A 24,818-nucleotide genomic window follows, 5' to 3' on the forward strand; every position below is an offset into this window, starting at 1 on the left:
TGAAATTCAAATATTTTCAAGCATTGATATTTTCCTTGCCTTTCCATTGAACGGAATGTATATGCAATAAAATTACAAGAAACATAATTATACCAGTAACTGGCATGGGGGCTGAAAGTCTAACTTCATAAACCATAGCAGGAGACTGACAATTTTTGTGACAGGCCATCAACAGGACATCCAAGTAAAAGGTAAGCTACACTCAGACACACACACATATACATATATATATATATATATATATACACCCAATTAAGGTAGTTTGGGTGGACAAACCTTCAGATTGAAAATCATTCTGATCCATTTTCCACTGGGAGAGATGATCTCGCAAATAAACTTTCTAAAAAAAACATCAACTTTCTGTAACTGTGTTGTAATTTGATCAATAGAATATACACATTTAGGGAAAACCATTTTCCATTAAATATGTGTATTTAAAAGGGGATGATCACAGCCATGTAACATTGTAGAACAGAGGCACCCATTGCCTCCTCACACCACAAAACAAGAGCCCCAAAACAAAGACAAATAGTTCAGTCTTTTATTTAAAAACTATAAACAGTCACCAAAGTAAATAAAGCCAATCTAACAGACTTATGTCTATGTATAATAGCACATCCTACTGACACTGCAGAAATGAGGATGGGTGGGCTGCCCCGCTCGGACGCTAACAGGCAGTCATTAATGTTACACAACACTCCATAGAGGATAGTCTGAGGACGTGAGCCGGAATGTGGCATGGTATTATGAAAAAAAAAAAAATAGTACAATAAAACTCCACACTATATTAACATAGAAAAAAAGTAGTGAAGAAAATATACCTGCACATAAAGCAAAGAACACAGGAGAAAACCTGTATAAAACTCCATGTATTTAAACCGATTTACAAATACAAAAAAAAATATGTACGCGCACTGTCCTCGTACAATGACAAACGTTTACAGTGGATACATGTTTGGGGTGAGAGAATACCTTCAATATTATTTTCTTCTACAAAATGACATGAGATATATTATTCCATACTCTTTCAGCCAGCAAAATGAGTTCTACAAGGTATTATTATTATACAAAAAAAGTCACAGTTCCACAAAAAAACTGTTTTCCCCCCTTAACTTTACAGCATCAGTACCTTTGCAGAAGTATTTACAGGTTTTAAGTACATTCATCCACTGCTGAGTATAGAATCACATTAGATACAAGTAACCAGGGATCATAAAAAAAAAATTAAAAAAAAGGTTCTACCAAAGTAATTCTTCTATTACTCCACAGAGCAAGTTCCCCAGTGGCTGTATCGGCATGAAAGAGGATTTTCTTTATATATATATATATATATATATATATCCACAAATATTTACAAGATTATTTTCATTAATTGTAATGGTATTCATTTCAATAATAAATAAGTGAAAATATATTGACTCAAGTAAGAAAACCACGCTACCAAGTTCTAAAGAAAAACAATCGAGCCAGTCTGCTGCGTCCCCCTCTCCAGCCATTCCCCTCCCTCGGCACAGCAAAACCTCTCAACGTACTGCCGCTCCTACTCAAATAAGTTCTCTGCAAATAGTCCCAGGATTACAAAAATGTGCTCGTATTTAGGGTTTCATTAGTAGAGTCCCTCAGGGCAGCAGTCTAAAGAGCTCCCCCTCTTGGGCGGCTGGTAGAAGACCCCATGGCAGTTTGTTTTGTTAAGGAGATGGGGGGGATTTGAGCACAGTGGGGTGAGGGAGGGGAGTCCGAAGGGCATAGTCTGGTGTTGCCCACCTGTGTGCCCCATTGTCATGACACCCCTGAAGGATGGTTCTCCAATTTTTGGGGGTTGGGTTGCTCTTGTGGGCTCAAGCTTGGAGAGAGCGAGTCAGTTCGTAAAGGCATTTGGCGAGTGTTGTGGAGACCTCCATGTTACTGAGTGCCAGCACGGAGAGGTGGCTCTCATGCCTCTTCACCAATCTGAGAAGATAAGACAGGAAGCTGTCAATACACATACTCCATCAAACAGTAAACATTTGTTTAATTGATTATGATTCATCACTCTGAACAAACACAGCACGAGGAGTCCTCAGATAATCCTTCTGTAGTTGTGAATGTATACAAAAAAATATTTCTTACTTTCGACCGCAGTCTGAATACTTGGCAATGTTCTTTAGCGTTAAGGCAGCAGTTAGTCGTATGTGTTTGGTCATTGGTCCCTCTTTTTCATCCTAAGGAAAAGGATTGTGAAATTCATCAGTTACAAGATACATTGATAACAAAATATTTCCAAGTGGGAATATATGATAAATATGGAGTAGTCAAGGACTGCAATGTTTAACATCTTAAATCTTATTTCCAAGTATAAAATCATACATTTCTGTCAAAGGTCAGCTGGACACCTTCAGTGTAAACAAACAGCTAAGCTCAGCCATACTCACAGTGAAGTCCCTGAACACCAGGTTCCGAGAGCCTCTGCGTAGGGCCATAAGGGCTGCGCTTGGATGATTGACAATAGCTTTCTGTGCTCGCGGTGCTGGAGTGCTACTTGCCACTGGCTGAGGCCTGTGGAACAATGCAAAAGACAGTCAGCCGCACATTCTAGCATCACCAGAATGGACATTAGCACTAGCATACTAAGCTAACCAGAAGGTACATACTTGGAAGTTTTCTGATTTGGGTCTTGCGTCTGTGTCGGTTCCTGCTCCAGTTTTAGTGCAGCTAATAGGGCATCTCGAGAACAGTGCTTATCCTGCAGGAAGAAAATAGGATAATTGTCAGCAAAAACCCACAAACATGGACTGATTGATTTGAGAGGTGAGGGTGTAGTCTTACCTGTAGATGGGTTATGAAGGACAGTCTCTGTCGGGGGAAAGGTTCACATCCCTCCCAGAGGCACTGGCCTGGGTACAGCTCCTTGCCACCATGCTGCGTGGCTGCATGGTAGAACACTCTAGACGGCGTCTCAAACCACCTGGAAGAACACAGATATAAATGGGACAGCCAATGAACAGGCCACTTAGAGACTCAATTCTGATGTTTTTCCCACTAATTGGTCTTTTGACCAATCAGCTCTGAAAAAGATCTGATGTGATTGATCAAAAGACCAATTAGTGGAAAAAAATATCAGAATTGAGCTGCCTGTCTAAACGCAGTTTTAGTTAGCCATGATATGAACACACCTTTCACAACAAAGGATTTCTCTTTAAGTATGTCAAGTCAATATGGACAGAGATTAACTCACCGTTTACAGGATTGCCACAGACACTTGAAGTTCTGTCCCGCTTTCCTGGTCTGTTCTGGGAGTGCTACCACGGCTTGTGGCCCAGAAAGAGAGGCGTTGGGGCTGGCGCTGCCAGCCTGCACAGGCTGAGCCGCTGTTGGCGGAGGCTGCGTAAAACCAGGGAAAGAGGCAAAGCTTTATCAGACCAAATAAGCAAGTGATATTTTGTGTTGTATGATTGTGTTGGACTATTTCCCAAATAAAAAACAAGTACATTTTTCTGTTGTTGTATTTCTTTTACCTTTTTAAAAAGTATGACAAGATAAATTGGTAAATGAAGCTAATTTTGAAGAAACACATTTAAGATTTTAGCCTAGCTACCCTCTGCTTACAATAAATTATACAATATGAATAACCTACCACTTGCTTATTAGTTATTTTCAGAAATGAATTAAACAAAAATATGAACAGTTTGAATAAATTATTCAAGGTCCTAGATCCTGAAGACTTTCATCGTTGATCTTGTTTTATGCAAGTCATTTGCTTGTAAAAAACAACAACTGTAAGCCTTGCATTGTTATACGATGAAATTAAAGATCACACACACCAATCCAATAAGTGCAATATAAAACACAATTGCGTCTTTTCAAAGTCAGTCTGTATAAATTATTAAATGGCCTCTAACCCTACTCATCACAATGCAGTTGATTTTCCCAAATAACAGCAACAGAAAAGCCTTGTAGTTGCATGTGATGGATAGTAGTCCTCCACCTTCAACTACATATTTAAGTTGAGACTTGCAAAAACTCACCCCCCCCCCCAAAATAACAATCTTTACATCATTGACAGATCCACTTTACAAAATAAAATGCATGACAACCTTTTTTTTACCATAGAGAATCAGACAAATGTAGGCTACACTCTGCCTATAGGCTTCTTTGCATATTCAAGCCTATCTGGAATTACAACACTGCCCCTTTAATGCTCTCCTGGAGATTGGTTGGCCACCCTTTGTAGCCTATAAAATATTACAATTACAACCAAACACTTTTCTTTATAAAATAATCCCCCCCAGGGCTCGAAATTAAGGGCTTCCCGTCGTCCCAGGAACGATAAAAAAATATGTCTACGGTTCATAACAGACTTGGGGATGACAGATCCCAAATTCATACAACCACTGCACATTAAAACACTTTAAAAAGCAATGAGGCTGATGCATCAGATCAGACTGTTTAGCTTAAAATGTAACATTTTATTTCTTTAACTTATAAACTCAACAATGCGCACTTGGCTGTAGGCTATGCACGAATGTTCCAAAATGCAATTTGCAGGAAAACATTGTTCTCAAAAGCACACCGCATGTGAGAGCGGTTTCATGTGACGGAGATGAAAATATCTGTTAGAAATAAAGCAAGGGGAGATCTAAAGATGCATCAACTAGCATGGGCTACTAATGACTAGGATTATGCTTGGCTACTTTGAAACAAGGTAAGACGTGCTTCATAAAATGACAAAACATCCAGGTTTCAAGCAATTACGTTAATAGATAAAGGGCAACTCCAACCTCTTGTTCATTATCTCCAGCACAAAACCACTGTCAACATATGTGAAAACGGTGCATTTATACGTTTTGTAGGAAAAAAAACGAATGTAAAAAAAGTTATACTAGAATACATTATCAGTTATTTTCAAACACAGATTCAGTGATGGAGGTATTTTCTTGCTCCCCATCTTGGGCTAAAAACATATTGCAGGTTGATTTACATTTTTTTTACTTTTAATCTTACCCTGTGATGTCACAGAGAAGCAATACTTTAGGACTTTCCTTCTCATCTTTGTAACTACAGATTGTAAAAAAGTGCTGATTTCACATATGTATACACTGGAAATTATGAATGAGGTCGAAAAATGGTGGAAATGCCCTTTAAATAGCTTCAGAATGCAGACCCCTCCACTCAGATTCAAGGTGGGTGATGTGCGGTGCGCAACAGGCCCGTCTTGTGACCATTTGATCTGAACAAACCGTGCCTCAAGTATGTCGAATCAAGCCTTTAGACGTTAATGATCCTTCATTATATTTGTCAAACATGACTGGTATTCAGCCTTTATTTATGTAATTAAAAGTCTCATTAAAGTTTGGCTACATTTTCTGATGCCTCCCTCATGTCAGCATCGGTTTGGACGTGAGGCTGTAGCCAACATGCATATCATCTACACTTTGACATGTAGGCTTTTTTATTAATGTGCATAAAAAATTGATTGTAATATTATTCCAATGTTGGCCTCTGATCCAATTCTGATCTGAGTAATTGTTTGATGTGAAAAAAAGTTTATTACTCTTGTCCGAACTTCAATCTATATTCTTCTTGTCCTAGCATTGTTTTTACTTGTCCCGGACAAGAGGACAAGCGTTAATGTCGAGCCCTGCATTTTATGTTTGTGAAGAAAAACGTAGTCACATGTTTTACCAGTAGGGCAAGAATGTCAATGATCCAATGAAGTATTCAAGATAAGTCAGCAATCTAATGAGCTTGCTAGCCAACTATGTTGGCACGGCTTGCAAAACTGGGACAAGAAACAAATTGTTGAGTTATGTGAAACTCACCGTAGAGCTGGTTGCCTGTATGGTCGAGCAGTTCCTCTGCTGCGTGGCATTCTCTATTGCTACTTTGGCTACTGTGCTTGGGTCAGCTCCAGCAGGCACGGCCACCATGGTGGCACTGCAGCCCGCCTTGTTGGGGTCGCTGATGGTGATGATCCTCACTCCCACCTTACAGGGAATCACAGACGCCCCCTTGTCCTCCTCCGCCGGCCTCTTGTGCGCACGGCTCTCGCCGCTCAAACCATTGGCCGGCAGGGTCCCTGGCCCCGTGGCGCCCTGGGAGTTTACAGTGACGGTGGGAAACAGCTGCTGCCTGAAAGCAGGCAGGGCGTAGTTAGGCCCCGGCCCCATAGGTCCGTTAGAGAAGGGGGCTGTTGCCTGAGGCCCATTGGCAAGGCGCTCTACCTGCTCAGCTTTGGCAGTATCCTGCTGGGGGACAGAGGGCTCCTGGGGAGCCCCATGCAGTTTCTGAGGAGGACCCACCTCCCCGTTCCCCAAGTGTTTGGAAGCGAAGTGATTTGGAATGTTTTTGCTTAAGTGGGCACCGGTGGAGGCGTCCCCTCTCTCAAAGTCACAGACCCCGTTGACGAGAGCCTTTTTGGGGTCGACGTGACCCTCCTGTGGGTTAGCCAGGCCAGAGGTCTGCTTCCCGTTGGTGGGGCAGCTCTCGCTGGCCGGTCCATTGGCGCAGGCCCCCTGGCTGTTCCCTGAGTGGTATGGAGGTAGACTAGAGTCCATGCACTTCCTCCCGTTAAGCAGCTTGGCCCCTGGAGCGTTGGCCCCTGCCAGGTCCCCTGCCAGGTCCCCGTTGCTGGTTTTGGTGCCAGCCCCATCAGCCAGAGAGGAGTTCTCCATCACCTCGATCTTGCGTTCGTGGATGTGCAGACCCGTGGCGTCCTTGGCCTCCTCCTCCTTCTGGCAGATTATCTTGTCCCCCCTGAAGGGCGGCGGTGGCCCGTGGAGGGTGTTGCCTGTCTGGACCGCTGGCAGGCCTGGTGCAGCGGCTCCTTGGCTGACCTGGGCGGCGGCTGCAGAGGCTGAAGTGGTGAAGCCCGTGTTGGGCACCACAGTGAAGGTGACCTGGCCACCAGGAGCCTGGCCCTGGATGATGGTGGCAGGGCTGCTGGTGGAGATGAGCTGTACCGTCTGGAGAGGCCCCCCTGGGGACTGGAGCTGGCTGGGGACCAGCTGTACATTGAGCTGCTGGGGCTGAGGCTGGCCCTGTGAGGCCACCTGGTAGAGCACCTGTGGGCTGGGGGCACGCTGCGTGCTGCTAGGGGGAGGCACCTGGGGCGCGGGCAGAATGAGCTTTCCGCCCGGCGTGGAGGGCCGCTTTGGAAGCAGTAACTGTTTGATCAGGCTGGACTCTGTGGAGGTAGGCTGGGGGGCAGTCTGCTGCTGAGGCAGGGGTTGGGACTGAATCTGAAACTGCTGCTGGGGGTGAAACTGCTGCTGGGGGTTCAATTGTTGTGGTTGCCGTTTGACCGACAGCATCTGACTGACAGAAGCAGAGCCCTGCATTGGGATCTGGGTGTTGGAAGGAGTGGGCAGGCCCTGGGGCAGTGGAGCGATGGTGGAAGGGCAGGGTGGGGGTTTGGAAGGAGCGGGAGGCTGTCCTGCCAGTTGGATGGCCTGGCCACCAGACATGGTTGAGGGGTTGGCCAGAACGATCTGATGGATAGCCGGGGCATAGGCCTGGTTCTGCTGGAGGTTGGGGCTGACGATGACCACGCTGGACTGCTGCTGGTTATGAGTGGTTGTAGGTGGTCCGCTGGCCTGCGAGGGTACAGGCTTGGGGGCGATGTTCTGGAAAGTGACACGGGAGCCCTGGGCGTTGGACACGCCGGCGATGGTGAACACCTGGCCCCCGCCCACCTGGAAGTTTTGCAGCGAGGAGCAGGGGGCCGACACAGCAGCATAGTGCGGGGGGGCAGAGAATACAGCCGTCTCCTGCTGGGGGCCCTGGGAGAGGGCCTGGGGTACTGAGGAGGGAGTGTGTGGCAGGGGCGGCCGTTGCGCGATGGGCACCCCCTGAACCCGCGCCGTGAAGATGTGGCCCTGCTGTACCTGTTGGAACAGTGTGACGGGGGTCCCGGTAGGTGCCATGACTTGTTGATGGTGGAGCTGTTGGGCCATGTTGGGGCTGTGGTTCTGGACCACCTGGCCAGAGGTGGGGATGGAGCTCTGGACCATGGCCGTCTTGAGGATATCCCCTGGTTTGGCCTGCTGAGCAGGGTGGGGGTGCTGATGTGGTGAGGCCTGGGGATGAAGGGGGAGCCGAGGAACAGTCTGAGCCACTTGGGGGTGAGGTACACCATCCTGCATGGTGGAGGCCACCTGTGGCGCTGCCGGGTTAGCAGTAAGGCTGGGGACTGGAGGCCGGGCAAACCCAGGATGCCCAGGAACAAAGAGTAAACACAGAGAGAGATACAACAAAGAACACATTAGAATCATTGACTGAGGTCTAATTCACACAACTGCAAAGTATGTCTCACCATTCTCCAAGACAACATGTATAGCAACTATGTCACTGACGTTTGTTGTGATAACAATCAAGGTAGGTGGAAACTTGAATTTTAATGCCACTAACTACAAAAATGTAGTAAGTTGTACAGTCAGTTTACCTGACGGGGATGCCTGTGGGTCGACAGGGACGTCGTGCCTGGGCCCTGGTGTGGGGCTAGCCTGCTGCTGGTAGTACAGCTGGATGGGCAGTGGGATATCCCTCCGTTTGACCCCCACCACGTGTATGTGTGCCTGCGCATTGGGCTTGGTGTCCTCCAACCGCTTCACTGTGTGGTTTGGGAAGATTGTCCTACAAAATGATAGAGACCTGGTGTGAGTGCAGTTGGCATTAAAACCTTGTCAATCACATTTCTCAAAGTCATTGAATTTGGACCACTATATTGTAACTTGTCCATAGGGTGATTTCTTGGTTGAAAACACAAGATGAATGAATACAAGGCTTCCAGGACCACAATTGGGAAATTCAAAAAATTGTATAAACTTCTAGTTGTGTGTTCTCCAAATGATGACGGTTTTCAATGAAATCTATTGATTTAATATGGGATTATGCCAACCAACCGTAAACATTTGAGGAAGCCTTGGGAGGCCAGGATGCCAGCGCGTCCCATCTTGCTGCAGGTGGTGAGGTATTCCGAGTACATCTCTGAGCGCGACACAGAGCACTCGCCGCTCACCTCGAAGTGGGCGTTCAGCCTGATGGAGACAAAGGGAACTCAGAATATATCTATAGCTACTCAGGGGTCAATTGTGACCAGCAAGCTGACTGCTTGACCCGAGAACTACCGTTCAACTTACAGAGAAACTGAGGAGCTAAGATGTGTCACAGAGAGAGCATGACTATGAGAGTGTGTGTGTGTGTGTGTGTGAGAGAGTGAGAGACTCACCACTGCACTGTAAACTTCTCCCCATCTAGCTCAACAATACCAGCAGGAGGAGGAGTGGACTGGACAGGGACTCGTGCTGCTAAAGTGAGAGATGACATCATTATTGAGTCTAATTTGATCAACTTACAATTTTTTTTTGAATAAACCCATTCTCTATGCTGAAAACACTTTTGTTCTGATGTGAGACTGAACTGTCAAATCTGCAGAACAGCGCTCCTGTTGTACATGGTGTTTAGTGTGCTGTTCCTCATTTTGCCCACTAGGGAGCAGTGACAGTACTGTACAAGCAGACTGCTTTGTTTTCCCTAGCTTGAATTATTCCTAGCACCTCATGCCAACATCAACTTTAGCTGATTGATTGCATACAACACGGGTTACACCAGTTTGCCTGATCATCCATTTTTCTAAATCACCAACGGATGGAACGTCTCTACAGACAAGAATGGATGCAGAGGCTTATGGGAGATGTAAACTGATGAGCTGTCAGCTTTCGATCAGTCTAACGTACACCACAAGGAGCAAGGCTCCACAGAGCTGAGCCTATAATCTCAGGCCATTGTCTCAGGGAACTGTTCCTTTATACCATATGGCTAATTATTGCCCTCACGCAGCTTGCTCTAAATTCTGATTTTATGTATAACATGAATATAACCTGGCTTCATTTAATTTCAATGTGCATCTGAAGATCAGGGGACAGGGTTTAAGTGTTAAGATGCTCACCTGGGATGGGTGCGCCCTGCAGCGGAGCAGGCAGCTGTTCTACAAGCTGCGGCCGCACCTCGGCCACCTGGCTCTGCCCAGCAGCCTGATGCTCCATCAGCCTCACGGCCGTCAGAGCATCCGGACCAAACGTGTGCAGGTCCACTGACACCAGCCGTACCAGCAGATCTGCCCAGGGACACACATATACACCGTTTAATAACGTATGTCTAAATTGTTGCATGAAGGTTGTTTTTGATTTCCAAATTCTGAAAATCATTGAATTTCCTATTCCTCCAAGAGACGACAAATATCTTCTGTGCAACCAGTTTGTTTCCCAATTCATGCAGCTTGGTTGCTGTGCCATGCTAAGAGACTATACTTAATCAAACTGTACTCAAACACTCCATTAGTCGTTAATGCTATACCTACACTTTATCTTGGTTAGACGGTTCTCCATCCCCTCCATTCTGGCTTGGTTGTTTATACTACTGAATTTATCTTCAATCCTGACTAGTATCTAGGTTACTAGTACCCTGGTTAGGGCTAGGTTGTTGGTATCTCACCTATGCTCCTGTCCACGGAGGCGATCTTGCTGCAGGGGATCTCCCCCAGCTGGGCCAGCAGGTAGAGGACCTCCAGGGAGGACATGAGGAGCATGAGGTCAGGCAGCGACAGCAGGCCGATCACCTCCCGGTACGATTCCTGGTCCACGTACTCACAGATCAGCACGCTGTTGTCCTCCACCTTGCTCAAATTACCCAGGATCTCCATGGCTAAGGGGAGGAGGAGGAACAAATAGTCAGGCTCTGGGGAAAATCATCTATACATTTATCACAATTTATGCTTACTGTTGTTACATAAAGACATGAAGTTGCTTTCGCATTACAAGGCCAGTGATATAAAAATAAATCTGACATTGAATTTGTAAAAGACCCAGACACTGACAAAGATAAAGTACGGGTTCTGACACTCACCCCTCATCTTCAGGAACCTGTCCCTTGACATCAAGCATTTGGTGATGGTGTGAAACATTAGGTGGGTTGTTCGAAAGTCAACAGGATCTAACTGAAGCTATTGGGAGAGAAAACAGAGATATTAATTCATGGAATCATCAATAACACAAATGGTCTGGAACAGCTACAGCCTTGTCTAACATAATACTGAATAGTACTAATTAGCACTAATTAGCTCAATACTGCACGAAATAATAACATTCAGAACATAAATATAACAGTAAAAACACCTCACCTCTGCGGCCACGTTGCCGAGTGTATCCAATCCAAGCTGCCGTAGGGAGATGAAGTGGCAGTGGGCGCACAGTAAGAGGAACCGCAGACAGGTGCGGTTAGCAGCAAGCAGTTTGATGTTGGCCTCCTCGAAGGAGAGGTTGCGGAGGATGACTCCCACCTGCAGGACCCGCTGACCCTCGATGTCGCCGATGCCTAGGTTGCGTGGAGGGTGGAAGAGGGCGCCCCAGCGCTTGTCCCCCGACGTAGTGTCTGTCACTGGGAGAAGAGCAGAGAGAACAGTGAATGTCTGATCCACCAAGGATATCGAGGGTCAGAGCAATTGTCTTTTAAGATACTTTTTTTTTAAATGAGATCTTCAAATATTTTATTACACAAAAAGTCCACAAAACAATGTTGCCGTAATATTTATTTGACGTGCTATTTTTCATATTGTTGTGCAAAAAATATTTTATTGTGCAATGGGTCTTTTAAAATTGGGTCTGTCAGCATCAACTGCTTACCTTGTGTCAGGCTGGTCTTGTCCCAGATGAGGTCCCGGACTTCAGAATCCTCTACCACATCCTTCCAGAACTGTAGAATCATATTCACATGTTATTGTTGAAATACTGTCTGCCAAAAAGATGCATTGCACAAAAAACAAGAGCAGTTAAGGCTGATGTACTCCCGCGAGGCCAGACATCACACCGTATTCATGAAGATCCCTGAACGGCTGGAGGCGAGGCTCAGGCAACCGTTTTTTTTCTTCTCCCTCTGACCAAAAGCCTTGTAAGTTACAAACCTATAGTATACATATATAGTGAGTCTTTCAGTCAAATCTACCTTCATGAAGTCCCGGGAGGTTTGCTCCTTCCAGTCCATCCCAAATACAGAGGAAAAGCTGCCTAGTGCTGCAAATTCACAAGAGTACCGTTAGAGAGAACATTCCAACCCTTACATTCTGAGACAGAAGGTACTTTCACACCTGAGGGATCACAACAACAAAAAAGGTTCTGCAATGGCAGTGCCTTGAAAAGGAATGCAGTGTTCACATTTAGTTGCGTTAAAGCCTGGATTTTTGCATTGAACACAACCTTCTTCAGACTCTAAATTAACAAGTTTACCAAGGAGGTAATAACTCATCTAGTCTCCATACAGGTAAATGAAAGGGAATAAACAACTTTCTCCCCATTTCCACTTTAACCAAAAAGGGAAACTGAGCACAGTAGGAGTGTCTCAACATTTCCCCCAAGTTCCCATGATGGACAAAGATTACAAAAACACACATACATCTCTAATTACTGTCCTGCAAAAATAGATTTGGATACTAATGAAGAATATTTAAAGGTGTTGAAGACGTACAGTCATCGAAGACGCCTGCATGTGCCAGCAGCAGCGTGATGAGTTTGGGGTCTTTCTCCAGCTGCATGGCATGCTTGCTCTCGTTGGAGAGGAGAGTGCAAACGTTGATTGCGAAGTCCACTTCATTGGGCAAGCCCGACAGGAGAGAGAGCACCAGTTTGTTATAGTCGCATGGGGCCGTGAACTCCATGGACAGTCCATAGCTTTGGCGGAGATAGTCTGGTGACAAAAAACAACCACAAATCCAGTTGTAATTTCAACTTCAAAGTGAATGTAAAGAAAGCCTGATGAAAACGTACAAAAACATTACAATGTTGCGCTATAAAGACCTTGAGAAATTATGATTTATGAGTTCATTTAGACTGTTCAGAAAAATGATTGCAACTGCATGCACTGGGACACCTGTCTGATAATGAATATGCATTCAAAGATAGGAAACAGTGATTAAAGTCACATGCAGGGGGTGGGGTTAACAAGTGCTACTTCCTGAAGCCTCAGTCACTTGGCATAACTTTGCTGGCATGGCAATGACTGTATGGCATATTTCAGTTATTTTAAATTGATTACGGTGCAATCAATGGGATATAAATAGCCAACTCCTCACAGCCGGCAGCTTTGCATCTGTTTCACACGTGTGTGTGTGTAGCTGTCAGGACTCCTGAACTAGAGATCCTACCACCAGGCATGGTGGTTATGCACCATCACACAGCACCATGGTAACACACTGTTGCAAATTGCCTGGGGACATGACAACCTCAGTTCAGATACACTCTTACTGATGGGGGGGGGGGGGGGGGGGGGGTCTCAGGCCTGGGCAAGATTGGACAAAAATTGTAATACAAAGTCAAGATTATTCAAACAATTATCTCAACAGCCAAATGAGGGAGGATATGAGCTTCTGGTGGTAGAGCTCTGGTTTAAAGGCCCATATGTTTGCCCATAAACAAAAGGAGTATAAATGTAGCAGCCCTAATACAGTATGAAGTATATTGCGTCTCAGTTCTGAAACAGCTCAAAGACAAATCCTAGTACAACTCCTCGTTCTTGGAATATAGGCTACTTTCATCATACATTTTAAGATCTTGTCTTGCTAACATCCTCATCTCTTGAGCTTTCATTACCCAAAAATGGAGGAATGAATGTTGAGCAACCACTTGGTCATTTCAAGCAACTGTATAACGGTATTACCATAAGTTCTCACCTAAGGAGCAGGCTTTACCATAGGAGCAGGCTTTACCGTAGGAGCAGGCTTTCCCATAGGAGCAGGCTTTCCCATAGGAGCAGGCTTTCCCATAGGAGCAGGCTTTCCCATAGGAGCAGGCTTTCCCATAGGAGCAGGCTTTCCCATAGGAGCAGGCTAGCAGCACCATTATGACTAGCTAAATGGTAACATTGAGAAGAGCTGCCAAATTCTATCTTGATGAATCTATGATAATGTTATGAGCAATAAACTGTCTGAAAAGACAAAGCAAACAAGCCTGAAGAATATGCACATTCAGATGAGTAACAAATGTGTGCTGTGAGTAGAGAGAGAGACCTAGTTCTCCCAGTCAATAGTGTTGAGAGGAAGTTCAGTGCTGAAGGTAGCCATAATGTTTTCTCCATTTGAGTTGTAAAGTTTCAACTCAAATTCAGAGTTGGCGGTGTTCTTCAACAGCCCCATCACTCGATACTTGAAGAAATATCCAACTTGATAAACACACACCAAGGTTGTCCTCTGACCTAAGAGTACTTTTATTTATTTCACAGCATCCGAAAATCCAAAGGGTGGTTGCTTTACCTCACAGTATGGATACAGTAGAGTATCACAATATCATTTTTGCCGGTTGTACATCGTTACTGTGACTATATTGTTAATGTTAGCTGGTTGTTAACGTTAGTCAGGTGTACCTGCCCCAAAAATCAGGTATTTATCGTCCTGTAGCCTTTTCTCCATCTTACTTTTAAAAAAGAAAAGGAATAAAAAAAATAAAACATGTTCAGCACTTTAACTAGTTGTGGAGGTTCTCTCATGGCTTTCTCTTGTCCCTCTGCAGCAGACATACAGTATAGTGAGCATGTGTTTGGAACATCGAATCGCAATACATATAGAATAGCGATACATATAGAATCGCAATACATATCGTATCGGCACCTAAGTATAGTGACATTGTATCGTGAGGTCCAAGGCAATTACTAGGGCTGGGAATTGCAAGGGACCTCACAATATGATATTATCACAATACTTAGGTGCCGATTCGATATGTATTGCGATTCTCATGATTCTATGTGTATTGCGATCAGATACTGTGATTTTACTGCGATTTGATGTTCCAAATATATTGCTCACCCTATGTCTGCTGCAGAGGGACAAGAGAGCGCCATGAGAAAATTAGTTTTGATCAGTCAAGGAAATAAAATAGCTGAAAAGAAGATGAGAACAAGCCATCAACGAAAAATACTGGAGTTTCGGGGCAGGTACAGAAAACGACCGCAAAATTAATACTGCGATGTTGTCAAAACAATATATCAAAAATAATATCCCAATATGTAACCATCTATTTTTCCCCCCACCACTAGCAATTACCCAGCCCTACCTCATAGATACGTGTCCAATAAAACCACTCTTCTCAAAGTGTCAATAAGAAACTTTCTGTTTTTATCATACTTGCATCATATGGGGCCATCACTTCAAGAATCTTTATTGTATTTCAAGTCCTAGCCCAACCAACAAGATTTTGGCCAAACATTGCTTTGTGGTTGTTTGAAGACACTTTGTAAAAGAGAGGGAAAGCTTTACCTGATACAGTGTGTTGCTGGTAGTTATAGGAGCAGGGGATTGCACCAATTGGAAGAGATGGTTTCGGGTTCCCAGGCTGCACCTCGTCATCATCCTCGCCGAAGTGATGGACTTTTTCATACTTTTCTAAATATCTGTAGACAAAAAAAAGAGAACTTAACGCTCAGAGGGTGACTGATCCAAGACCCCACCTACTCCCCCCCCCCACCCAATATCGAATTTAGAATGGCCTCTCTATAGCAAATAATCCTGTTTCACCCGATCCTCAAATCTCCCTAACTAGGATAAGTCCTGTATCCTTAGACTGTGGCTTCACCATCAACTGTTGTGCCTCCAAATCCCTGATAACAAAACTGGACACCCTGGCACATTCCCACTATATAATTTGCCAATGGAGTTCTATATGACAGCCACTCTGAGGAATTTGGTTAATGCTTGCAATTACACAAGTAAACTGGTAGGCTACACTCCAGCCTATAAAGACTCACAAGCCTACTTCTGTGAACTCCTAACATTTTCAAAGTCCTCCCATAGACAACACTAATGTTGTCAGGCTATCTGTGCCCACATCCTATTTTAACCCCAGTCGCAAAGCAATTCCACTACTCAGCCGCTGCAGACTGGAACAAACTACAAAACGGGGCTTACAACACAACCAATGTCTCTCGCCTACTTCTAAAATCGACAGAGTGAACATGAATGACTACACGACAAAGCATGAAATGAAAAATACTGCCAGAGGGGGATAAAAATCCAATCCAAGTTTGACATAGAGACCATCGGTTATGATGAAATAATTATGTTTACGCCTAGCTGACTCAAAAATCAAAAGCAAAAGGCATGTGTTACACCATCTGCATGACAGTGCAAGTGTTTAAGCAGAGTACAAGTGATGAATCCTTTGTGCCCTATTGCTTTGGGCAAACTAGTTTATCAAGAGTCACAATCAATACCAGTCTTCCATAATATGTTTATATTCAGCTCAGCTGTGACACAGGTGGGGATGATATGACCTTATCACCAGCACAGACAGAATATTCTAGATACTGGGGTGATGTCTTCATTCAAATGACCACCCGCTCAGTTGGGGAGGAGTGCAGAAAAGCAGAGGGAGTTTCAATGAAAGAAAAAGACTGATAGCTTTCTGTCTATAGCCAAAAAAGTCTACAAAAAACCTGCAAAACCTTACTTGAGTTGAGAATGTCTAACAAGTGTTGCAGCCTTCTCTCACATGTTTAGGTAGGGAGGGACCAACACATCTGCACATTGAATATTTGTTTACACAGACACATGCTGCAGTGGTGGCAGCAGAAAATACCTCACCAGTGGTAGCATGGAAAGCCCTGGCTAAGCGCGGAGTGTGTGTGCTGCCGTGAGTCAGAGTGAGAGCCCCATTCTGAACGGAGTCCCAGTGCTGATGCTGGTTCGCCATGACCAAGGTAATCCCCCGTCCACGGCGCGTGACACACTGGACTATAAATACACCAACTCTCCGTTTGGAGAGGCCCCGGCTCTGCACAGCGTCATCACACGCTTGTCTGGGCACGGGCAGAAGGGGAGGCGGGATGTGTGGTGGGGGTGGGTTCTGTTGCAGCTGCTCATGTCTGCACTTCCCTTTTCATACATGGCTGGCAAAAAGCTCCCATTCTTCTGACAAGACAACAGCCAGAGTGACACAGAAAAGCATCACAGAATTAAGAGGCCTTCTCATTATCAGTGTCTAATCAAGTTGACATTTAAAAATAATGTCATCGCATGTGTCATACCATCAACAGGGGAAAAAAACAAGCAATTAAGGTGGAACAGGGCTCTTTACTGTCCTTTTTTTGTCCCCAGCAACAAACAAAAAAAAAATATATATTTTTTAAATAATATTTTTTCAATTAATCTGAACGGCAGACAATAAAAATGCAGGCAATTGAAGCCATAGATCTACCACTGCAAAAGGTGACTGTGAACTGATGTAATTTAAGGTCGTCCGGGTCATACAAGAGCTGATAGGACATAAGAGCAACCCTCTCAATAAAGGCTGCCTCAGTGAGTGTGTGTGTGTGTGTGTGTGTGTGTGTGAGAAAGAGAGAAAATTGGGTGCCCCCTGTTGGACAAGCACACATACAAACACACAATCAGATTGAGTAAACTAACTGGCATTACTACTGTTCTATAAACAGGTTAATATATATTATTGTACCTTTAAATTAAATGCTTGCAGATTCATTTGAGTAGACAGAGACAACTTATTAAACATAGGGGCATACAACAGAGACCGATGAGCAACATTAGAAATCCAGATTATGTAGCCTAAAGCTATGTCAATTGATAGGCTGGTTTTACAGCTGATAAAATAATAAATGGAAGAACTATATACAGGCCACTACTGAGAGTGGGGGTGGGTGAAATCCAAGTACTAGATTGTGGACAAGAAACTGGTCTGGGGGAGACAATGGTAAACTACACTGAGAAGAAAGCTAACAACTACAATCAAGGTGGGAATCACAACAAAGATAAAATAATGCCATTAGACCAAAAAATATAACACTTTGGCCTCAAGACCATGCTTAACATGAGAATGGTGGCTAGTTTAATTTGTCAGCCCCCTAAATACATTTTCCATAAGTGTAGTTTGCTTGATGCAAAGTTAAAGTCCGTCTCACTTTCTATTCAACAGAAACATTTAATTTCAAACATTTATTTGTGTGATCTGCAGAGAGCTTACCACAGTCAAAGAACACTGGGACAGCATGCCCAATCTTAGGCCAGTAGCCTAGTAGTGTTGCCTACCTCGGCTAGCTTTCGCTAGTCCCAACATCTCCAATCCCCACCTCTGGACTGTTATATCTGTGATTCAAAACCTCTCCTAGCTATTGTTGCTGACAAGGTTTTACAACTTAAAAAAATAGTAGAGAAAGGCATGGCAAGCAGATAACCAGTGACAAAATGAGGGGGCATGCAGAGGGAGAGCTAGCTGTGGCCTCAAGCAGTGGCGGAAAACCAGAACAAAACCTAAGCAAATAACCATGGCACTTCACCTGTAATCAAATTGCAAACAAGCAGACGTTCTATAGTTTTCTTTGTCCAACACACAAAGTTAGGGCCTACTTGCCAGTCAAGTCTTGTAATGTATGCCAGGCAATAGAAATAGGATTTGGAGTAGGGAGAGCTGCTGTTCTTAAACAGTGGTTCCCGGGTGTACCTTCTTTATAGAGTGAACAACTTCTGCTGCCCATCATTCGCAGCAGTTTGTCCTATCGACTTAAGTGGGGAACTACGGAGTGATTCAACTTTAGCGGATTGTTATTGTTTGGCCTACATCTGATGATAGAAAACACCAATTTCAATGTTACAGTTCATATGAGGAAATCAGTCAATAGAAATAAATGCATTAGGCCCTAATCTTTCAATTTCACATGACTGGGATTACAGATATTCGTCACAGATACCTTTTATTTTTTTCTTTAAGTAGGGGTTGTGGATCAGAAAACCAGTCAGTATCTGGTGTGACCACCATTTTCCTCATGCAGTGCAACATCTCGTTCGCATAGAGTTGGTCAGGCTGTTGATTGTGGCCTGTTGTCCCACTCCTCTTCAATGGCTGTGCGAAGTTGCTGGATATTGGCGGGAACTGAAACGCGCTATCAAAAATGTAGATCCAGAGCATCCCAAACATGCTCAATGGGTGGTGACATGTCTGTTGAGTATGCAGACCATGGAAGAACTGGGACATTTTCAGCTTCCAGGATTGTGTACAGATCCTTGCGACATGGGGCTGTGCATTATCATGCTGAAACATGAGATGGCGGCGGATGAATGCCACGACAATGGACCTCAGGATCTCGTCATATCTCTGCATTCAAATTGCCATAGATAAAATGCAATTGTGTTAGTTGTCCGTAGCTTATGCCTGCCCAAACCATAACCCCACCACAAGGCACTCTGTTCACAACGTTGACGTCAGCAAACCGCTCGCCCACATGATGCCATACACGTGGTCTGAGGCCAGTTGGACATACTGCCCAAATCTCTAAAACAACACTTAAGGTTGAGAAATGGACATCCAATTATTTCAACAGCTCTGGTGGACATTCCTGCAGTCAGCATGCCAATTGCACACTCCCTCAAAACTTGAGACATCTGTGGCATTATGTTTCGTGACAAAACTACACATTTTAGAGTGGCCTTTTGTCCCCAGCACAAGGTGCACCTGTGTAATGATTATGCTGTTTAAATGGATGGATTATCTTGGCAAAGGAGAAATGCTCACGAACAGGGATTTAAACAAATTTGTGCACAAAATTTGAGAGAAATACGTTTTTTGTGCGTATGGAACATTTCTGGGATCTTTTATTTCAACTCATGAAACCAACACTTTACATGTTGCATTTATATTTTTGTTCACTGTGTTTTCCAAGCTACAAAAAACAATACTTTACATACAGCAAGTTTTTAAAGGACCAAAGAGATGTCTGCTTTGTGTTTTCATTTTTGCCATGGAACAAATATCACGATACTTGTATCGTCACAGCCCTAATTTATATGACACTGGTTTAGAAAGCAAACTGACTTTTCATAAAAATTAATATGGTATGCACAGCTTGGGTTACACCAGGAAACTGTTGACCTTGTCTGCAAAATCTTGTCGAAATAACACGCATTTCCAAAGTTTCAGCAGACTCGCTTACAGACTGCGTTTTCTGTAGCTCGCTGATACATGAGTTTTGCTACATCATTTTAGCACCCTCTATTAGCATCAGAAAGAGACATATAGATATCAGGGGACAGCGGGGTAACACTAGATCTCTAAACGTCAACCTTTGTTGAGGTGCCAAGGCTAATCTCACTCGCAAACGATGTGTGAATGAGACAACTTGATTGCCTCGGACTTCACTTATGCATGAAAACAGCGAGGTATTTCTAATCCAGCTCTTATTTTGGCATGGGCATCACAGTGCTAACATCATGTTGGGTACAGTCTATTCACAAGCTGCATCTCAGTCTTAAGAGACCTCTCCTGCACATGAACTAAGGTGAAGGAAATGGACAGACAAAAGCCAATTTACTGTACGCAGTAGGCACAACATCAATATTGCTTACCCCCGTGTATCAGGTTCAAACCAATGCAGATAAAAGGATACAAGGGGAAGCAACCACTAGACTGTTGAACTTGTGCCTCAACATTATGATTGCAGCTCAATTCAAGTCACAACAACTCCTCATTTATTCCATGTTTGTGACAAGTCTTTCACGTAAGTAGAATTTCTATTCCAGTTTTATTAAATGATAATCAGAGGTCACCTATTGAGTCTATTGCTCAGGTTCCCAGGTTGCATGATTACTTACTATTTTCACTGACAAGTGGCTTGCCCTTGGCAACGTTAATTTAAGCAGTGGTACAAGAAGACCAACAAGCAGACGACTCTCTACTTCCAATACATTTCTGACTATTCAGCGTTTGCCTTTAAGACCGCGTTGCTATTGAGCTACACCTCCCAGTTAAACCAAAGGGCTTCCAATAAGTTTCACCGTTACAGGCTTGCTTGCCCTCCCTTAAACCAGTTTGAGTTGACGGTAGAAGGCCGCCTTAACCTGGCCAATTCAATTTTCTGTTTGGTAAAGACACAGGAGTATGGTAAAATAAACAACCTATATAAACTGTGAAAAAAATCTTCTAAGGATTAGAAGTTTGACCATTCTGATCTACAACTACCATGTGATCCCAGTAGGCTGTGTCATGAGGTAAAACCCAGGTGAAGTTTCAGGCAGTCAGGTCAAATGCAGGCTTGAAATAGGTTAGGCCTGTGTATTTGTTTGAAAATATGAAGCAAAATAGAGCATGCATCTGGGCAGCTCCCAACAGCTCCTTCCAACCTGCTGATGTGCTGTCAGTTGGGCTATTTATATCTCTGTGTTTCAGTCAAACATTGTTTTACAGGGCTATATGCTGACTTAAAAAAAATATATGTTTTACAAGAAGCAAGTTGGAAAATGTAGCCAGGTGCACACTAAGAAATTTAGGAGCTTACCAACAAATATTTGAAGTAATAATGTTAGAATCCTTCATTCTTCTAGACACACTGATGCTCCTAACACTTGTATATGCTAGCTGTGACGACATTGCATATGTGAGTAAAATGGTCACATTGTAGAGCCCTGCATTAGGCTTTATCATAAATTAGCCTATGACTCTTCAAATCACAATTTGAAAGTGAAAAAGAATGGTCTCACTGGTTGCGGGCTTTTGTTCCCAGCCAAGCAGCAACACACCTGTTTCTTGGTTGAAGACCATTTAGGCCTTGTTGATTGGTAGAATCAGGTGTTGCAGCTGGGCTAGAACAGCCTGCACCCACACCTCGCAGGGTGACATTGCCTGCCCAGTATCAAATCAGCTATTGTCTTTGCATGGGAAATATTTGAATTCAACAAACTCTTATAGGGTATCAAGCATTACTATTGTTCATCTGATAGCAAGAATGAAATCATTTGCTAAAAATGCTGGAATAACCAGCACCATTTGGAAACACTTCATTACAGTGCTTGGCCTATCATTGGCTCTGTATGTAGGGCCTATATAAAATCCCACGATGACTTAAGAGAGGAAGGCAATAACATCTTTAGGCCTATGTCGAGTTGTTCAAATTCATAAGCCATATCTGTAGGCAGGTATGATACTTAGGTAGAGTCTGTGAACCTTGTTAAGAATTTGACATGCCTACATGATTGGTTACTTGCAGACTGTTGACCTAGTGCTCTTTCAACCATTCCCAAAATGTCAAGGTGATTAATGCAACAGGATTATTAAAGATATGCTGCTTCAACTAACTGGCAAAGCAGGGTCATATAAGCAGCCTCCAGGCTAGACTGGTGAATGTGATCCTTCCTCTTAAAAGCAGGTGACAGTGTCAATGATGGCAATATTTTGGAGGGAAAAGGAGACTTGAGTAGAGAAGCAGCTCCACACTGTCCACAGGCTTGCTGCTGGTGAAACATCTACGCCGAGGGCAAAAGGTGTTTAGGGTAACTTGCTGCTGATTGCATAGTTATGGGCTACGGCTACCCTATTCAATGACAAAATGACCAGCCACCATTCAGTAACACACAAATCATGGACCGTTTAAAAAGCATTCCCAGTTCATGTCCCTTACTAATAGTTTAAAGCTACAATGAGAAGATGTATGGCAGAAACCCCAGCAGTAAGACATGGCGCATATATATATATATATATATAAATAAAATGGTGATCTGCATTAACCAGGTAAAGTTTAGTAAATGTTAGATCAAAACATACTGTTATGAGGCATAAATATTGCAGCCAGTGTAGGGTCCAGTATGGTGTTTTTGTTTTCCGTGTTCAACATCTTTAACTCTCAGCAATGCTGGATTGTTGCATGGTCCTTTCCTGCTTCCAGCCTCTCACAATTTGTAAACATCTGCCACATGCTGTCTGAGTGTAGTAGCTAATACAAGACCATGCCACTTACCGAAGGTAGTACTGTTTTAAAACAAATGCTGCGTTTGAACAACTCCTTGGGAAGTTAAAATCTTCACCCAGCTCTGACCACTGATTCTTGTCAGAAACCTGTAAAGTAAATGAGGATGTTATTATACATTTTTCAATTAAGCAATACCAGGATGCATAACATATGGATTAGATGAATAATAAACAATCTGATTAGCATCTAGCAATAAGATGTTAATGTTAGCTACTTTTATTAGCTAGAACTGTGTATTTAATTCCATGTTTGCAAGCTATCACCGCAAGCAACAACTCACAGCTAGCTACAGCTTGAACTGGATGGCTTACTTACAAGCTAGTGTTAGCAATCTGGCTAACATTACTTTTCTGGCAAGCCAAGCGTGCAGGCTAAATGTGGTAGCTACCAAAGCTCGAGACAACTATGACCTGCTTCAGCACAATGCTGGTATCAATGATGGAATGATGGCGAGCAGTCTTTATTTGGGTAATTATTTTCACGTTTACAGATTTCAATAAATAGGCCTGTGTGCGGCCTACATTTGTCTTCAGCCATAGAGCCAAAGATGGCTAATGCGAATAACTAGCTTCCCCCAAATTATCGTAAAAAATCTACTTGCACAAAATGTTACCTATCCCCCGCGGCGAACAGTTCTTCCTAGCCAGTGCTCTGTGCCGATAATCGATGTTAAACGTGCCCGCTAATTTTGAGTTGCTCTAACTGCACTCAGACTCCGAGCAGTGCAGCTACCGTACGGACTTTCAATTCAAACCATACACAACACAAGCCACCACATTGCATAGATGGCAAACTAGCACAAGGCCGACCGCAATCCTCTCTCTCCTACAGCCGTTTTAGTATGAAATAGCTCTTCGGGATGCCGAAAGAGAGTTCTCTAGCGGTTCACTGAAGACTTCACTGAAAACCGAGAGTGCGAAAATGCACTTTTAGTTGCACTCACCTTTGCAAATCCACCTAACGAAATGACTCTGATATAGAGAGCATTAAGATCCAGTTCTTTCCCACCCACGATAGGAATCTTCTTAAACGGCGATCTGAAGGAAAAATTATTAAATACATGGAGAATAGTATTACTAATAGTTTGTAAGCATCCATAGTCATATGTACATGATGTTTAAAGGTGTATTTAAACGCCCCATTCTCACCCTCTGCTTCGGTGAAATTGCCGCAGCTCGTCCAGGAAAGCCAGTCCTTTCCTTCGCTGATCTAGTACATTTTTCCCCGTCGAATTTGCCATTGTTTTTGCATGTAAAAACGGTTAAAACCCCACTCACTCGCTTCCTAAGACACCAAGGATCCCATACTCCGCCAGCGCTCAGTCATTCGCGAAGCTGAGTGTTTAAAAAAGTTAAAGAAATAGCTAATAGCAAGAAAAGCGCCAGGTCGCTAATAAAGACTGATGCACAGCTATACACAGAAAACAAGCCGATTCTGTAAGTTGTAATAAACACTTAGCCAGAATAATGACCGATTTCAACGGCAAACTAAACTGCCATTGTAAAATATGCTAAATTAATAGTTTTGGTAGCAAATGTATTCGTTTGGAGTGGTTTGACAGAGTGTTACGGACGCGGCTCCAAGCAATCGCACGCACTGTAGAGCGGCAGCGGGATCCAGTTCCAGACAAAAAGATCTGAGGCCTCGAGCTAGTACTGCCACGCAGCGCCCTCTACTAGAAACAACGGTATTGCACTCCAAAGCGGTTTATTGGAACAATAGACAGTGTTGTCTTTTTTAGAGCTCATCTGAAATTTACAAGACCCGTTCAAACAGAACAAAATTACTACTGTTCGTGGGGGAGGGGAGCTTTTGGATATATTATAATAATTCTAATATGACAAGTTGACAACCATTCAACATAGAATATTCAGAGTGTTCAGACATTTTCCTGTGCTGTGATAGTCCTACTTTATTCTCAAAGTTGGCTATATGTTGATCAATATTAGATGCAACTGACATGCAATCAATTTCCTAGGAGTGTAATGGTTTCATCTAAATTGTAAAGTTTGGTGAAGTGACTGCTTTCTCTGAATATTCTTAACTAAACTAATCAT

The 24,818-nt window shown here is 43.6% G+C and overlaps 1 protein-coding gene across 2 annotated transcripts; it reads right to left on the reverse strand.

The window, feature by feature from the left end:
* Positions 1-527: 527 nt before the first annotated feature.
* LOC115180322 (AT-rich interactive domain-containing protein 2) lies at positions 528-24,587 on the reverse strand. 2 transcript variants are annotated; one of them, XM_029742330.1, is made up of 21 exons: positions 23,910-24,587; positions 23,705-23,798; positions 22,750-22,847; positions 15,275-15,408; positions 12,496-12,714; positions 11,977-12,044; positions 11,658-11,727; positions 11,156-11,412; positions 10,882-10,978; positions 10,471-10,680; positions 9,926-10,093; positions 9,206-9,281; positions 8,880-9,014; positions 8,420-8,610; positions 5,799-8,167; positions 3,215-3,360; positions 2,806-2,944; positions 2,631-2,722; positions 2,412-2,535; positions 2,110-2,201; positions 528-1,950 (listed from the first exon to the last, which is right to left on the reverse strand). In XM_029742330.1, exons 1-21 carry the CDS (start codon positions 23,999-24,001, stop codon positions 1,839-1,841), a joined length of 4,983 nt encoding a protein of 1,660 aa, XP_029598190.1. In that variant the 5' UTR covers positions 24,002-24,587; the 3' UTR covers positions 528-1,838. The 2 variants fall into 2 exon arrangements, with proteins under 2 accessions (XP_029598190.1, XP_029598189.1); XM_029742329.1 differs by having other exon boundaries at positions 9,206-9,284; positions 23,910-24,586.
* Positions 24,588-24,818: the final 231 nt, after the last annotated feature.

This window comes from Salmo trutta, chromosome 40 (genome assembly GCF_901001165.1).
Source record: "Salmo trutta chromosome 40, fSalTru1.1, whole genome shotgun sequence".
NCBI lineage: Eukaryota > Metazoa > Chordata > Actinopteri > Salmoniformes > Salmonidae > Salmo > Salmo trutta.

What these genes read in the sequence shown, in the direction of transcription:
- LOC115180322 (XM_029742329.1), bottom strand. Translation starts at nt 24,001, where the DNA reads ATGGCAAATTCGACGGGGAAAAATGTACTAGATCAGCGAAGGAAAGGA. An exon ending in TGCAGGCGTCTTCGATGACT is followed by an intron (nt 12,045 to 12,495) that starts GTACGTCTTCAA and finishes GTGAATTTGCAG; the next exon opens with CACTAGGCAGCTTTTCCTCT. An exon ending in CTGTGGCAATCCTGTAAACG is followed by an intron (nt 2,945 to 3,214) that starts GTGAGTTAATCT and finishes GTGTTCTTCCAG; the next exon opens with GTGGTTTGAGACGCCGTCTA.